Below are 17,578 nucleotides of genomic sequence, written 5' to 3'. Positions count from 1 at the left end.
ATAAATATTTCTTAACATTTACCTCATCTTTTCAGAGGCTGATACATTTCACAACATAACCACTGAAAAAAATAATTGGGGTAAAGAAAATATTTGTTAAAATCTTAGGTAATTAAATTAAACTCACCTTATTTTTACTGAATGATGAAACCATGAAAGACATTTGGCTAAATAATAAAGGAGTCAGAGTAAATGGTAAATAAGAACTACTCTAATCCTACTTTAAAATTTAATAGATGGGATGAGGCATTTGTATATCATCCATCTGAAAATTTGAATCTCACCATTAGGCTTCCAAAAATAATTTCTATAATTTAATTTCACCCCCCCCTTTATTTTCTTTTTGGTAACACGGATATAGCCATTTTAGCAAACTGGGGTCTGCTTTTAATTTGTTAATCCTCACAATGTGCTATTAAAAGTTGTCATGCACTTTATGATGCTACAATTCTCATACATATTTTAATGGAATTCCTTCTGTTGTTGTCGTTGCTTTAAAATTACTTTGTTCTCATTACAACAACTTTTTCTGAAGTTCCTTAAGCATGTTTATTTCTTTGCAAAATCTCTCTGCTACAATCCTGCAATTTCTGATAGTAAGATATTTCAGTGGGAAATTCCCTGTTCGGTTTAAATCTGGACTCAGCAAAGTGGAGAATGCATGAGACTCCAAGGGGCCCACGAAACATGGAGATTTGAGAAGTCCAACACCCCACCATGATGCAAGTCCTCCAAAGCCACAGTTTCCAGCAAGGCGTTTCTAGGAGGAGCAGGTGCATTCTTCTCACTCCTCAAGAGGCTTGGGGTGCAGCTATTTCTGCCAGTAGTGGTGACAGAGTGAGTTGGTCCCGAGACCATCCTTGTGAATTACTGTAGCGTGAAAACACAGGAACCATGGCACATTTGAGAAAGAGACGCCAAAGAGAAGCTGGATGACATTAGAACAGGCATGGAATTCTGGGCCAAAAGGATTGACTTGATGGAAAGTGCAAGTCATTGCTAACCTCTCTTCCTGCCCATTTTATTATCCTGCTAGTGGGAGGTGTTGCTTTCTCTTCAGGAAAATTTTACTTTTTATTTATTCTGTTGTTTCTTTTCCATAGATTGCTATAAATCTGGGCTTCCCCCCCCCCCGCTCTTTTTACTGTATCTTAACATGCTTAGGATGGACTCTGCTCTGCACTTAGGGTGCTCTAAATTCTCACCTAGCCGCTTTGCAACCAGACTCTTATTTATCTTTCAAATTTCAGTTGAACTGTCTGTCCCCAGGGAGTCACTAAGCTCTTCCAGCCCTGGCTAAGCTCAGGGACCCTCCTTTGGGTTTTCACATTATTTCTGTCATAGATTTGACCATATATTTTTGAAATTATTCACATATCTGCTTCAGACTGTGGGCCCTGTGGGGGTAGAATCTCTTTATTCTCGGGCCGTAATCCACAGCCTGACACATTCAGGTGTCCCACTACTGTGTCTTGGATTGAACTTGGATTGCACTGTATCTGAGCTGTGTTTGCCTGTACTTTTTCCCTGTACTTTATCAGGTACCTTCTTCAGGCCCTAACCACCTGCAAAGAGCCACACCGGCCCACAGTCCACTCTGCTGCAGCCCCAACCCTCATATCTTAGCTTGTTCTGACTCTTGAATCTCAGTGAGTGATTTCCTGCAGCTGATGCTACAGGCCCACGCATCCCTCTGGTCTCCCAGAATTCTATTTATCCAGGCTCTGTGCTTTTGAATGCAAAGGAATAATTTCCCTGCAAAGAACTGCTAGAAAGACTACAATAGTAGCTCACGTTTTTGAAAAATGTTCTTTGCTTATTTTCTTTTTCAAAACTTCTCCCCTTCTCCTATAGCAGCATACTTTGTTTAATGTGAGAAAGTGTTGGATTTCACATTTAAATCCTTCTGATTCCAGTGAGAAAGGTTTTTTTTTTTTTAATTCCCGATAACATATCAAATAGGTACAATAATTTTCCCACTTGTTCCCTCTTCAAAATGTAGTATCTGAGACCTTAATGTTGGAAACTGCCTCTAGATAAAGCCGAGCAATGGAGAAATATTGGCATTAAAGGTGGGGAAACCCAATCCAGTGTCTTGTCAGGTTATTTTCGTTGTGCTGTTTTACCAATCTTTGAGGAAATTTATATTACATTCAAATTCAGAGAAATACTGATTCCCTTTTCTCTGAATTAACAAGGAACTAGAAACTTCTCTCTCTCTCTTTTTCTAATAACCCCAGAGGCTTGTTCTTGCTTTTCTTTTTTCTTTTTTTTTTTTTGACCAGCGTTTTAGTGACTTTTTCTCTCTGTGATTACTAGATTTAACTTCTGAGTTCAGAAATAAAATATATACATATGCCCTGCAAAGGAACTTTTAGAACTACTTATGATCTGATTTAACTAAAGAACATCATGCTTCAGTCTCCTACCATTTGCCTAAACCCTGATAGAATGGCTTCATTACTGCTAGGATTCTTTAGTTTGAGATTTTTAAATGTTTTTAATTTTAAATATTCTCTCATTTGTTCACTTTTTGCACTTTTCTGACCATGCTCCTACTTTTCTTTTAGAAAATATGGTCAATATGACTTGTACCAAAAAGCAGGAAGAATGTTTTGATTCTTTTTTTTTTTTTGAGAAGAAATACCTTTTTTAAAAACATTCATTTATTTATTTGAGAGAGAGAGAGAGTGTTGCGGGGGTGGTGAGAGGAGCAGAGGGAGAGGGAGAGAGAATCCTCAAGCCGATTCCCCACTGATCGCAGAGCCTGCCATGGGCCTCGATCCCAGGACCCTGAGATCATGACCTGAGCCAAAATCAAGAGTCAGACGCTCAACTGACTGAGCCACCCAGGTGGTCCAGAAATAACTTTTTTTTTTTTTAACCTTTTAATTGTCTTCATGGTTTGCTTGCTTTTTACAATTGGCTATTTTTTTTTCTGATTACAAAGATGTTAATTGTCACTGTAAAAATCTGGGGAAGTACAGAAAAGTATAAAGAGCACATGACCCTGACTTTGCCTTTGGGCACATTTTAGCACACTCACTTCTGCCACCCTCTCTCCCCATGCCCTTTCCTTATACCATTGCAAAGACCCCTTCTGGTGATCTTTTCCTGTGAGGATTACTGAGCTGAAAGTTACCCGTAGGACTTCCTGTTGCCCAGATAATGCCAACATCAGCATAATTCCACAACAATAACTTTTGAAAGTGCAGACTCATCATTTGACAAAACTGCATTAAAAAATTTCCATTAGAAAACCCCAGATTAATCTCACATTTCATAACTGCCAAATATTGCCTAGTACAACTTCTTTGTAAATAGCAAGGCACTAGATTTTGTATGAAGTTGTTTGGATATGAATACACTGTGAGTCTCTGAAATGAAAATAAGTATGGAAATAGATCACTTAATAGAAGAAACTGGTTGGGGCACCCAGGTGACTCAGTCCGTTAAGCATCTGACTTTTGATTTAGCTCAAGGTCATGATCTCAGGGACGCGAGATCCAGCAGGCAGGTGTGGGCTGCAAGCTCAGGCGGGAGTCTGCTTGAGATTCTCTCTGTGCCTCTGCACCCCCCAAAATAAATAAGCAAATCTTTAAAATATATATATATATACAAGAAACTGGTCTCTCTGGGATCTGATGTGGTTTTGAGTCACCTGCGGGATGCCCAACACCTAGTTTTGAGTGCATCTTCTTGATACTGGAGGTCCTGCACAAGAAAGAATGGACATGCCCAGGCCTGGACATTCCCTTTCCTTATAGGCCCAGCCTATGCCTCCCCCTGAAGCTCTGCCCCAGTTTCAAATGACCAATGCAAACTCTACAAAGTAAGACGGTGCATAGGAAATTTCTTTCTATTTGCCCGGCATTGCATTTTCCCATCTCTAGAGGCAGTTGGGGTGGGTGGAGGGCAGGCTCTCGTTCTCTCTCGAGAGGAGGGACAGAGCGCAGGGCTTGAAACTTGGCGGACCACGTAGACCAGCAACAAACTACCAACACTCTAGATCTGGATCTGGATCTGGATCTGGATCTCATCAGGCTCAGCCTGGATGAGCGAATTTATATGAAAATAAGAAATGACAGAGAGCTTCCAGGCAGATTACATGCTTATGATCAGCATTTAAATATGACATAGGGAGTTGTGGAAGAAACTGTGACTACTATAGAAATTGATGAGGAAATATATGAAGAGATATATAAATCAATAAAACGGAATATTCCTGATGCTTTGTCTGGGGAGATGGTGTTGTACTAGGTGCCCTCCATTAAGAGTTGGCTGAAACAAAGAATTTATCATGTATGGAATATAGGAGACTTTTTGCATGCATTTTCAAATGTAGAAGACATTCAAAAGAGGAGCCGAGATGCCCTTCAACAGATGAATGGATAAACAAGATGTGGTCCATATATACAATGAAATATTACTCAGCCATCAGAAAGGATGAATACTTACCATTTGCATCAACATGGATGGAACTGGAGGGGATTATGCTAAGTGAAATAAGTCAAGCAGAGAAAGACAATTATCATATGGTTTCACTCATATGTGGAACATAAGGAATAGTGCGGAGGACCACAGAGGAAGGAAGAGAAAAATGAAGGGGGGGGAATCAGAGGGGAAGATGAACCATGAGAGACTATGGACTCTGGGAAACAAACTGAGGTTTCAGAGGGGAGGGAGGTGGGGGGATGGGTTAGCCCAGTGATGGGTAGTATTAAGGAGGGCATGTATTGCAATGAGCACTGGGTGTTATATGCAAACAATGAATCATGGAACCCTACATCAAAAACTAATGAAGTACTGTATGGTGACCTACATAACATAATTTAAAAAATCCATATAAATAAAAAAACAAAAAACAAAAAAGAAAAGAGAAACCTAAGTAAATTTTGATATTAAATGACCAAGGATTCTTCCACTCCTAAAATGAATTGATTGGCAGATAACTCAAAAATTTATAAACTAAAGGGCATTTTTTTTCCCTAACCCTTTCAAAAATGTGATCACCAAGAAAAAAAAAAAAAAATGAATGAATGGACACATTTTGAATCGTGGTTGGCCCGGGGACTCCCAGCATGCCAGAATTTGTCTGTAAAATGGAAGGATACTCTGAACCAAACTCTGGGAGGTCACTCAGAGCAATCTGAGATCCTTATCTCTATGACCCATCCCTATGGGAGGAGGGCACCACCTCCCCCATGCTGACATTCGCTAGGCAGCTCACACCTCCTCCAGTCTGAGAGGGCTCTCCATGCTCTCCTGCCTATCCCTTACTTGCCCGCTGCAGCAGCTGTGATTTTGCGAGACTGGAGATCTTCAATTCCTCTGCAGAGGTTTGGCAATCTGCAGAACTCCCCCAGGCCGGACGTCCCAGACCCTTCTGAAAACACAGCCAACCTCATGGAGGCCCCACACATCCCAATTTCCCCTTTCCTCAAAACCCAGAGGTTTTCACCGGAGTCTGTAAGACACTCTGGAAATCTGGATACAATGAAACCAGAAAAGCTCCTGCTGGCTGCAATTCCTAGACCATTTTTGCTTGGGTCTTAGAACAAACGAGCCACATTCCTTCCTGTTTGCCTCCTGAGGGGCGGGGGGAAGGTTCTTCTTACAGACTTATGTTCAGTGGGACACTGGCCATCCTAAGCTGTTTTTAATGTTCCTAGAATAATTGGATTATATTTCTTTCCATTGCATAATAATTAAGATTAAAATTGATCCAGTGTTCACCAAATGCTAAGACACTGCTTTAAGGACTTCAAATGTATTAACTCATTAAAGCTTAGAATAATCCCATGTGCTAGGTGATATTATCTACATTGTAAAGGAAACTGAAGCCCAGAGAGCTTAAGGAATTTACTGGAGGACTGCACAGTTGGTGAGTGACAGAGGCAAGGCTTAGAACCCAGCGATCTGGTTGTAGAACTCAGGTTCTTAACCACCGAATCTTCTGCCTCCCAAAGGCATGCACTGGAAAGAATATTTTTAAAGCCTAAAGGAAATGCTTGGTTCACCTAACTTATCCCAGGAGCTTATTCCTAAAACTCCATTTATTGAAAGGCTAAATAAAAGATACATGGGAAAATCTCAGAATAAAAAATAGCTTTTTTCACCCTTTTCATTTACCTGGTTTAAAACAAAACAAGACAAAGCTAGGTTCCAAGATTCTGGCATCTGTGTGCCAAATTGGGGTTCTCCTCTGTAGGCTTTCAATAGTACAGGAAACATATGGTCCACTCCTGGGTCCTTTGATGAGCAGAATTGCGTCATATAAGTGAAATATTCAAAACAATGATCAGAAAAGACAGGTACAGAAGAGACTTTTGAGATGAAATAGGAGTTAAAAATGCCACTAGAATCACAGCAGAGCTTTTGAAAGCTTTTGCAGAGAATGTATTGAATGACATTTATGGAAATAATGATTCTGACTTCCAGATGTGAAAAGAGAATGAATGCAAATAATGTGAAATTTATCGTAGGGTGTGGGTAAAGTATAAGATATCTGATCTAATATATTTTAAAAACTTTTCTTCTTTGACTAAAACTCAGAACACATTATAAACCCCTTATATTTTCCTCATTAGCTATGGATTACAGCCACCAAGCAAGGGGTGAAAGCTGGGACATTCTTCTGGTCGGTGTAAGTTATCTTTATTTTGTCAATGTTTGTAAAATTACAGTTATGATTTAGCTTATGAAACATGAATTCAATTTGATTTTATTTCAGTTAAATATAAAAGAACTCGAGCTTTTGAATATTTTCTGATTGAAAATAATCTTCCAAGTATTTTTTTTTAGAGGTCTTCCCTCTCTTTTTTTTCCCCTTTCTTTTCTTAATAGAATGTAAAGAAAACTTCCTCTTCTTCTTGTCATCCTTAAGATTTTTCTGTCCCTGTTGATAGGTTTTGGTAACTTACCTCCTAGGGAATGTATATTTCTCTTAGACTATTTATTGCTGTGGTTTGCATTATCATTTTCTATAAATATATTATAACATGCTATATTTATTTTGGTTCACAACATTAAAAGTCTAGTGTGGTCTCAGACAGCTGATGTAGTGGTCTAGAGATTGGAAATTCCAGACAGGAGACAAGGAGAAGCCTCTGTTTCCACTCCATTTTCCACTGAACTCTAGGATTTCCCTAATAAGAAAAATGGAACTACTTCTCTTCCCCACAGAGGTAATGGGGGGATTAGTAGTTAATGTTCATAAAATAGTCTTAAGATGAAACTTACCTAATAAAAGTGTCAACATGTTAATTATTTTTAAGGCTCCTTAGTAAGAAAAGGAATCTGTTTCAACTTTCATGGGGATTTTGTTCCCACTGAGATGTTCTTTCCATCTTTTTTTTTTTTTTTAACCACCTAAAGCTGTTTCCATATTTGCTTCTTATGCCTTAACAAAAATCTGACTATTCTATAATAGTAGTGTGCTGAGAGCAATCACAGGTTCAAATTAATCCAGAATGGGACCATCTATATTCTCCAAATTCAGGAATAAAAGTAGCTTTTTCAGATTTGAAGGACTAAATTGCAAGTGGGTTTGGTGATTTGAAGGTAAGACAGAGTGACCCTGTAAAAGTCTCCTTTTCCCACCTATTTTTTTTTTAAAGAAGTTTTCTGAGTTGAGAATTAAGTGTGGGTATGTTAGAAATGACACATAAATGACATGTTGATCTACCAATTTAACCCTTGACTGTCATAGATGCTTACAGAAATGATTTCTTTTGCCCCATGACATATTTGCTTGGCAGAATGGAGAGGGGCCAACAACATAATTAATACTTAGTCCCCACCCTTACCACCCCACCCCCCCCGAAACTGCTGCAAAGCTTCATTGAAAAGGCCCAGTGTTCTGATTTGGAATGGCAATTTTCTCCATCCATTTCAAGCTACTTATAAGAAGGTAGCTTTTGTGTGCTCTAAAGATGTCCTTAGTTTTGCTTTGCTTCTCGGGCTATTGTTCTTTTACCTCTGTATTCTGGGAGTGACGTGGATTTAGCTTTTTTCTTTCTTTTTTAAAAAAATCTTTTCATAACTAAACAAACAAACAAACAAAGCAAACCAGGGTCATACTTTCAGTTATTTAATGGAGTATACGTCAGGGGAATCAACACATGGTACATTCTGAAAATTCTTAAATTTAAAACCAGATTCAGACCACAGATTTAGACTTTGAAGGCCATCTTTTTAACGTGGCTCCATAATGCAACCCAGAATTATTCTTGCTTTTAAATGATAGCATTTTATTCCAAAGTAATCCTCAGCTGACGCACTATGACATTTTGTGTGTGTGTGTCAGTTCATGTTCAAAGGCAGCAATTCCCTGTATGTCTGAGTGTTTAGATCAATTCTAATCCCAGCCCTGCCACTTCATCGATGCTGACTATGAACAAGTGATGAAATCTCTCAATAAATTAATGTCATAATCTTAAAATGGCAACGATAGCATCTTTATCATAGGGTGTTGTGAGGGTAGCATGGGCTAACTTAGTGGGTGCTTAGAGGGTGCTTAGTACATGGAGAGCAACCGATAAATGGTATTTGTTTTCTAATTCACATCATCTCTTTCAACATTGGCCATACAATGATGATATGTGTCCTAAGGTAATTTGTTCCTCTTTAACACTAAATGCCTTACCTAGTCCTTCATTCTCCATTCCTCCTTTTTTTTTTTTTTCAATTTTTTCTTTTTCTGACCATATCTGACGTAGTTGGTCTCATGACAAGTTCTCTATCAAACAGTGATGGTGAAGACAGCCACATGAGCTCCATTTTCCTCTCTGTTCGGACACACATTCTTCCTTTGCCATGTCTGTTTGTGATGTCTCTGTGTTGTATTTTAAACACTAATGGCAAGGGGCCATGTCTTTTTGGTTCCTGGGGCAATTTTGTAACGATGATCTAGAACTCCTAGGAAAGTTAGAGACCACTTTGTCCAACTCCTCACTGGCGAGATTACAACACTGTGGCTGAGAGAGGTAAAGTGTTGTGCCCAGGGTCACACTTAGGATGGATACTCAGGCCTCTACAGTTCCCCCTCTCTGGTTCTTACCACACACACACACACATACTCAGCCCCTGCCCAGAAAGTGACAATCACCTGCTTACCTCTCTAAGCAGAGAACAGTGACTCCTCTGTAAGTGTCTTTTTAGTAGGAGTATTTTGTATCTTTATTTACATTCACACAAAAGCCTCGAACGTAATATACATTTAACAAATATTTCATGAATGAGTGTGTTGTCTCTGTGGACCTGTGAATCCAGTACATGATGATAGAAGCTAACATTCTCTAAACTTGATGTGCCGGGCACTATCCAAAATGCTTTTATGTATTCTCTCTTTTAATCCTTACAACAACCTTGTGAGATAAGAACTATTATTATCCTCATTTTATAGAGGCACTGAAAGGTGAAGTAACTTGGCAAAGTCTCATCACCAACATATGTTGGAGTCAGGATTCAACCCAAGCCTTCTGGCCTTGGAGCGGACACTCTTATTCCCTGCCCGCTACTGGATGAGCACCATATCCAGCAGAGGTGTTAGAAGATGCGTGCTCTGAGCTCCACACAAATTCTATTAGCTTGTATTTTTCCGTTGGCGTCAAGCAAGTCCATCAGAGTCCATTTTTGTGACTTAACACCAATTACATAATATAAAGCAGCTTGGAGGTAGGTAGTTAAGTGAGGTAAAATGGAAGGGCTACGGCATTTGCTTTTTTCTAAGTTAGGAAAGAATTCTAAATATGTAATTATTTTGTTCAGATCCAAGGGATTTCTGAGGCTGATGAATTAAATAACTGAAGTGATTAACTTGGCTTTGCTGTGCCTATTTCTAATTCAATTATAGGATATAATAAACAGGGTCCCATTTATTCAAGAGCGTTGGATTTTGTTTAAATCAGGACTCCATTTTATGGTAAACATGATTTTCTGGGCTGGTGGGATCGTTCTAGATGGAGAGGGGGCCAGAGGAATGACAAATCTCCAATCTATGAGAGTTGGTGGGGGTGGCTGGTGGGGGTGGGCATGGGGGAAGAGCTCCTTCATTAGAGCTCCTGCCAACTCGAGGCTTCTGCCATGGCTCTGAAGATTTGTCTTTCCCTGGCTTGCTCTTGTTCACAGCCACCAAGAGTAAAAGTTTACATGGCTCACCAGCATCCCACAGTAAGTTTTTAGGAGAGTTTATTTTTTTAGAGCAGTTTTAGGTTCATAGCAAATTGAGTGGATGGTACAGAGAATCCTCATATACCCCCTGTCCCCACACATGCACAGCCTCCCCATCGTCAGTGAGCCCCACCAGAGTGGTGTGTGTGTTACAACCAATGAACCTATATTGACTCATCATTATCACCCAGGGAACGTAATTTATACTAGGGTTCACTCTTGGCCACAGTAATTTTTACTAACCACAATTAAACTTGGGCTTTAGTTTGAGTTCATCATAAACAAACTCTAACGTCCGGTCTCGGATGGGGAGCAGACAAGCATGTTGTGCTCCTTGTTAGGAAAGAATGAGCAAAATTTCCCCATAAATAAAAATATCACTCTACTTGTGAGCATCTTAATGAAACTCAGCTCAGGCTACAGCACTATCATGTTAGCTGAGAGCTCTTGAAGCTTTTGCCAGATTTCGGGTAATTATATTTCAACAGAGGAATGAGACTTAAACACAAAAGTCATTGTGGATGAAGATTATAGCCTTTTTGTCAGTCTCATAATTATATATGCCTATTCTTGATAGATTTTTATAGAGCTAGAAGAGAATTTCAAGACTACCTTTCCTAACCCCTTATTTTATAGAGGAAGAATGTAAAGTTTCAGATTAAATAACATTTCTAAAGTCATATAGGTCTTTAGAGATAGAGTGATAACTCCTTATGATCATTAATAAAAATAAAGGTTTTTTTGGAATGTACCATGTGCTAGGCACTGTACATGCCCTTTGCCTGTCTTGTCTCATTTTTTTTTTTTTTTTTAGATTTTATTTACTTATTTAAGAGAGAGAGCATGAAAGGGGGGAGGAGCAGGGAACCTGACACAGGGCTCAATCCCAAGACCCTGAGATCACGACCTGAGTTGAAGGCAGACACTTAACCGACTGAGCCATCCAGGCGCCCCTGTCTTGTCTCATTTTATCCTTACAATCAAGTTGTGTGCAGTGTGTTTTGCTATTATCTTTCCTTTACTGAGGTATAAACTGAGGCCCACAGAGGTCAAAGTGGCACAGAGGTCAAAAGAGGTCACACCACCAGCAAGATACTGATTGGGGATATAAGTCCTGGTCCCTCTGTGGCCACAGCTAACAGCTTTACTCACTAAATGGTGATGCTTTTGAGCCCAGGGTCTTTCTGTCTGTAGCAGAGCCTCTGATCAACAGCAGGTCCTCATTTGACTGTGAATCAGTTTCCAGTCTCATCGTCTATGGCTAAGGTTGAGCAATACAGTATGTTGCAAATGGAGTGGAAGTTTAAACCCTAATGCAAAAGAGGGCCTTTTAGGACAACGAAGTGAAAACAGAAGGTGGTAAATAGAGAGCCCAAGGGGTGGCAGAGCAAACACTCGGCGGGCTGGAATTTGTGGAACTGCGACCTCACATCATGCTTTGCTTGTCATGCCCCCCGCCCCCCGCCCAGGGTCATCCCTCATGAGCGGAGAATATTAACCATCCTGCAGTGGCTCACCCTGCCAGATGACGAAAGGTATTTGTTTCTGTCCCCCTGACTTGCCCTCTTCTTTCTTCAGCATGTCTCCATCCTAGGTTAGAACTGGGTGAAGACTAGATGGGCACAGTGGAGGTGAAGTACTACTAAGTTTTGTGGTTCTCAGCCTTGGGGGTTACTTCCCTAAGAAGGATATGGCAGACATAGGCCACTGGGGACTGTTTAGTTACAGGGATTAGTACAGCCGTTCATCCTGGCCGCTAGAAGCAGAGCTCCAGGGGGTTCCTGGCTTTGATAAATAAACCAGAGCAGCATCTCTAGGACTGGGGAAGCAGTAAGACTGACTTCTCACTCTAATGGAGATGTGCTTTCAGGCCGCAGGCCACGAGGTCCATGTGACTTTCCACTGGGCTCTATTATCTTGAGGATCAAAAACCCGAGTATGTGTTCAGATAATCCTTTGTGACTTTTGCTCCCTGAAGGTGGTACCAGGCAGCTAGCACAGTGGGAGTACTGTGGGGGGGGGGGTGGATGTGGGAAGAATAGAATCTGCCCCCCTGCCCCCGAAAAACAAGAAAGAGATATTTTACGTGTTAAGACGAACAGTGGTTGGGAGATTAGTTAACTTGATTTGAGAGGAGTTTTTCCTCAATGTGTAAGGGAAACTTGATATTCTTTGTTATATGTGGTTTGGGGGAGATTCTGAACCTTCCAATTTTCCCGTAGGCCTTCGGTCTATGCCTTCTATTCCGAACAACCTGATTTCTCTGGACACAAATATGGCCCTTTTGGCCCTGAGGTGAGTAACTTATCATCTGCCTGAGGAGAACTTCTGCCCCTGGGCTACTGGCTGGATTTCTGGATTTGTACAAAGTCTCTTGGGTATTTGCATCTGTAAGGTTTATACATAGTCAAAGAACTATAAGGCTAAAAATCTTAAACATACCTGTTTCTCTTGCAGGAATTTCAGTTCAAATTGATTTGATATTCAAATATATCCTAAACTTGGTGTTCATAGGAGGGGTTTATGCCATCCCGGAAGGCATCAGTCAGAAGGTACAGGATCAGGCAGGGTTGGCATTTGCCATCCTTGGGATAGGAAGGGAAAGACATCTGGAGTTGAAACCTGCAAAACAAAACACTCCAGCTGAATTTCAGTCCCTTTAAAATAATTATGCAGTTCAGAGAGGGTAGGTCAGCTAACTAGCTCTAACAGCCTTAGTAGGTACAATCAGCCTGGTATATGTTCTAGCATTGGACGCTTTTTTATTTGATAAATTTGACATCGGTAGATATACCTGTGAAACTATCACCACAATCAAGACTGTGAACATATCCATCACTCCCAAAAAGGAAATTAATTCTTAATCAAGAGAAATGCACTACTGAATGAATCTATTTAGCAGAGCAATGTCATGCTCTTTTATCAAACAGTCAGGAATCTTGGTTGAAAACCATCTGTTTGTTAGATGATATCCAGTATAATTTCAAATTCAGAGATGGGAAAGAGATGGTTGTATTTGACGATGTCCCTCAGTCATCTGGAGATGGAAATCTTCCTGGTGTTGCAGCCTAGATCATTTTAAAACAGGATGGGATTTGCAAATCTAACATGATTTCCGTCTCTCATTCTAACTAGAGTGGTACGGTCTACATCAACATACTCAAACTTGATTTGGGAGGACAAATCATTTCAAAAACTCTGCTGATGGAAACTGCCTCCCATTCTTTAATAGCCTATGACAGCACCATCGGTGATAATTAAATTCACTGTGTTCAGCATAAGATTGAGTAGGAAATACAGAGAAGTGTGGCTTGGTTTAAATATTTTTGAGCAAAAGGCTGCATATCTAGCCAAAGGCAGTAAATACTGAATACACCAAAAATACCCAAGTATTTTTGAATGTTTTAACATCAATTCTGTGGTGATTTTTTTCAAACACTGGAAAGTAATGGCTATGTGAAAGCATTCTTAGTTTGCCTTAAATCATTGCAGTTATATAAGTCTGATGCTCTTTTTCCTATCTCTTTGATGTTTAACGAGTGTTGCATGATTATGAAACAAATGATAAATTGAGATAAACATCTGCATGAAACACAAATCTTACTCTCACCAGTGCAAGCATGGCTGTTTTATCTTTAGGATGACTTTCTTTGAGATTAATCTAAAATGAACCAAAGGAACCACATTTTATTAAAATGTTAAAAAAAAAGTCCTAAGCAGATCCATGTGCCTTATTTAAAAGTTGAACTTTGCTTGGATAATATCCCCTTAAAGACAGTATGGCGTAGACAAGCCAGAGGTTGGTATAGCCATTCTTTTAAAAGCAGGAGGCTGGTGCCTAAAGAGGTGTGGGGTGGCTCAGGTCACCTGGTCGTTAAATGGACTTAGAGGCAGAATCTCAGAGCTCCTGGGTTCTTCCCATGGAACCCTTTAAACCTCTAGGAGATAAGCAGAGTGATCAGGTAAATAACAATGTTCGATTCAAACGGAAGATTTTCTTTATGTCAAAAGTTGGCTTTTTACAATATAAATAGGTGGAGCTCTCATAATCCTCAGTTCTTTAAAAGTTATACCACTCAGCAATAAGCGTTCTTGATCCAGGAACATCTCTGGATTTCTAATATGTGTAGTTTAGTTTGTAATTATGTACTTGAAAGTGTATGTGTGTGTGTTTCAATCAAGAAATAAACTGAAAAGTTTTTTTTAAGTACTGAGCAGTGATATATGGAACATAATATAGGATGCTTGAATTTGTTGTAATGATGGTGCTGTGCTCAGGGTTGCTCAGAAATATATAGAGATTTTTTTTCCCCTCTAGAATTTTTGAGTTAAGACTTGGAAGTATTCATGCTATGTTCTTTCTAGTGTTAATACTTCTCATAAACTGGGATATTCTCATGTATCCACTGGGTAAAACACTCTTAGTTGGATATCTTGGAATGTATCTTCAGTTGTGATAACCAATAATCTGACCATTTTCTTCTAATAAAGCAAGGAATATTTTCAGATATCAACTATTTTTTGTTTGGTTCTAGGAATCTTATTTTTACTGAACGAAAAGCAAAACCGTTTACACTTTAAAAACATGCAACCAAAACAAGCCAGCAAAACCTCTCTTCTGTAGTAAACTAATTGGTTTCTATCAATTATATACATGTGGAATGTCTATAAAGACTTTACGAGCCGAAATATTATTTATAAAATCAGTAACATGTCATCATTTACATCTAATGAGAAAATACTTTGCATTTGAAGTTTAATTGAAAAAAATTCAATCTGGCAGAATGTTATGTGCTGCAACGCAGTTGAAATCTGTGCTTTATTCGCTTAATATCCGAGTATACTTTTTTTAGGATGATTCCCAAAGGCTATTAAATGAGATGACCAAACACTGGGCTAATAGCTTCAAGAAATGGTGTATTGCTCCTGGTTTCATAGTGTAATGGTGAATGTTCACAAACATGCTTGCTTTTGATTATTGGCACAATCTTTTTCTCTTTGACCTTCTGTGCTTTCTCTGTGACTCCCCGTTCGGCTGCTATTCCAGGCCTAGAGGCAGAGCTTTGGCTGGCTAGTTACTACCTTCAGATGGCAAAGTATCCTCCTGAAAAGCAGGGAAATTTGCCCCTCTACCTTCCATCTTCTTAATAACCTCAGGCTAAATCTTCTAAAGTCAGACTAAAGTATGGCTGGTCAGTGAAAACCTAGCTTTCGTCTACCTCTAACATTTGAAGAAGGAACTACATGCGATGTAATCCCTGGATGAAAACTCATTTTGGCTAAATTCTATCTCTCCCGCTGCTCCTCTAACCTCCTGCAACCAGAAGGACCCGCTTGTGGAGTCTTCTGAATGTTGAGGTCTCTTGCAAACGGCCGAGTGTCTGATGGGCAGACGAGTGCTAGCTGAAATGTGTTCAGTGACCACGAACTGGGAAACCCTCTTTTTCTTTTGCTTCTCTTCTCATGGAGAACTGCCTGAATACTAGACGCATTTAAAAAACCAAACCAAACCGGAGTCCGTGGGGCTGGGTCTTCCCATCACTCTGCCAGAGAGAGGATGCGGTAGAAAAGCCTTTGCAGTCGCTTGCTCTGGAAATGGTGACCTGGCATGGCGGATGGCCTCCTTCTTGGATACACTAACATTGTTCCTCCTTCCATCCCTTCCCGCATCTGAATGATTCTTGGAGCAGTCCCACTGAGAGAGACTCAGCTAGGGAGACATCAGGGCTTGCTGCTTTAATTCACCTTTGCACCATCAGCAAATCAGGGGCCTGTTTTTCTCTAGCGTTTGGAAGTCCCAAAAGGGACTTATCTTCCTTATTCAGCTTCTGTGTCAACCTTTACTGCTCTCTAGATTTTTCAAAACAGGATGCATAGTATTAATACTCACTCCTCCCAAGAAGGGGGTTTCTGATAGGAAGAGTATAAGCACGTAGATTCTTTCTTCATATGTAGACCAAGATGAAGAGATCTGGATGATTTTTTGCATTTTACCTAATTTTACAAGGTAATTTTTTAAAAGACAGTTTTCTTTATGTTTATCTCTTGGCTTAAAATTCCTCTGTACTGAAAACCTAAATTATCAGTGAGAAGTTCTCTCTCCTGCTGAAAGTCCTGATTTGTGTAAGTACACATTCATGACCAAGGAGGATTGCTTATTATTTATGTTTCACTCCCTCCTTGGTTTAAAATTTTTTTTCCCCTAATCCTTGCCAATACCTTGCTTTGATATACACTGGTGGTGTGAACAGATATCCATCAGATTCTGAATTGGAACCACCTACATGAATCCCATTGTCACCTTGAAATGACCAAATGGCTAGTGTTCTATTTGGTTTTCTTCTAGTACTTTAAAAATGGAGAGTTTCGCATAACCAAGGACCAGTCTCTCCCTAAGGCGGGAGTTATGGAACGCAAAACTGTATGTCGCCTCCAGGTGTAACCACAAGTAGGCTCCTCAGCCCAAGAGAAAGCCACGTGACTAGATTCTCTGAAGCCATATTCTTGCTCTCGGTGAAGAAACTGACCGCAGTGTCAAGATGGATTTAGGAGGCTTCTCTCTGTAGAGTTCCCTGAATCATTCCTCATGCCCACCTTTTCTCACTTGAAGAGCCTCAGTTTTTCTAACTAAGGCTCTGCTGACCCCAGATGGCAAAGTGTGAGCTTTATTATCTGACCCAGAGGGACAGACGACTTCTGAGTCCAGACATCTCTATCCGCCAGTACAGGAGAGTAGTTATGGCTCACCTCTTACTCCGGCTAAGAGACCTAAGAGGAAGGTTACCCCTAAGAGGAGACAGGAAAGACCAGTTGCTCCTCCAAAGAAAAGAAGAAGAAAATTACATAGGATGGATCATTATGCTGCGGAAACTCGTCAGGACAAAGTAAGTTTATCTATTGTTCCAAAGCTTTGCGGCGGGCAGGTCTGAGTCGAAGGTTTCCTTCCGTGCCTTGGTTTGAAAATCAGCTGAATAAGTTTCAGAAAAACTCTGGTTGCGTCATCCTTGGCTTGGAGTCCAGAAGAATCTGATACTTCAGAGGTTAACATTAATGTGAAGACCTCCTGAACTTTCAGCAAGACAGGAAAAAAGAACCTTCTACTTTCTTTAGAGTTAGTTGCCCTAAAACTGGTATTAACATTTAGGCTTGAATGAATATTAGGAAGGCTGTTGGATTTGCTTGCACTTATTCATGGAATCTGTTACAATGCTTTGTAGGCTTGGTTCTTGAGAACAATCCAGAAAAGCAGCAAGGAGATTCTTCAAAGACAATGTAAATTATAACTCAACAGAAAATTGGCTTAGGTTAGTGGTTTGTACCTTCAGAATTCAGAAAAGGTCTTAGGTTATAGCCAAGGGAATAGCTGAGACAGAAAAAGAGAAAACAATGGATAGTTGGAATTGTG

General features: G+C 40.0%; 1 protein-coding gene and 1 pseudogene across 12 annotated transcripts in view; both read left to right on the top strand.

Annotated features, from left to right (window-relative positions):
- TAF2 (TATA-box binding protein associated factor 2) overlaps positions 1 to 17,578 on the top strand; it is a 234,666-nt gene that overhangs the window by 179,030 nt on the left and 38,058 nt on the right. For 8 of the 12 annotated variants that reach the window (XM_035011820.1, XM_035011818.1, XM_035011815.1 and 5 more), the window contains 4 exons: positions 6,591 to 6,646; positions 11,643 to 11,708; positions 12,396 to 12,468; positions 16,902 to 17,057. In XM_035011820.1, the coding sequence (XP_034867711.1) occupies positions 6,591 to 6,646; positions 11,643 to 11,708; positions 12,396 to 12,468; positions 16,902 to 17,057 (351 nt within the window). The remainder of the gene's footprint in view (positions 1 to 6,590; positions 6,647 to 11,642; positions 11,709 to 12,395; positions 12,469 to 16,901; positions 17,058 to 17,578) is intronic. The other 4 variants (XM_035011822.1, XM_035011821.1, XM_035011825.1 and 1 more) reach the window with 1 other exon arrangement.
- LOC118015355 lies at positions 3,964 to 4,406 on the top strand (annotated as a pseudogene).

Source organism: Mirounga leonina, unplaced genomic scaffold (genome assembly GCF_011800145.1).
Source record: "Mirounga leonina isolate KUSES-001 unplaced genomic scaffold, KU_Mleo_1.0 Mir_165, whole genome shotgun sequence".
NCBI classification, from domain to species: domain Eukaryota; kingdom Metazoa; phylum Chordata; class Mammalia; order Carnivora; family Phocidae; genus Mirounga; species Mirounga leonina.
Note: the sequence above shows the minus strand (reverse complement) of the source record. Positions and strands in the feature narration are given on the sequence as shown.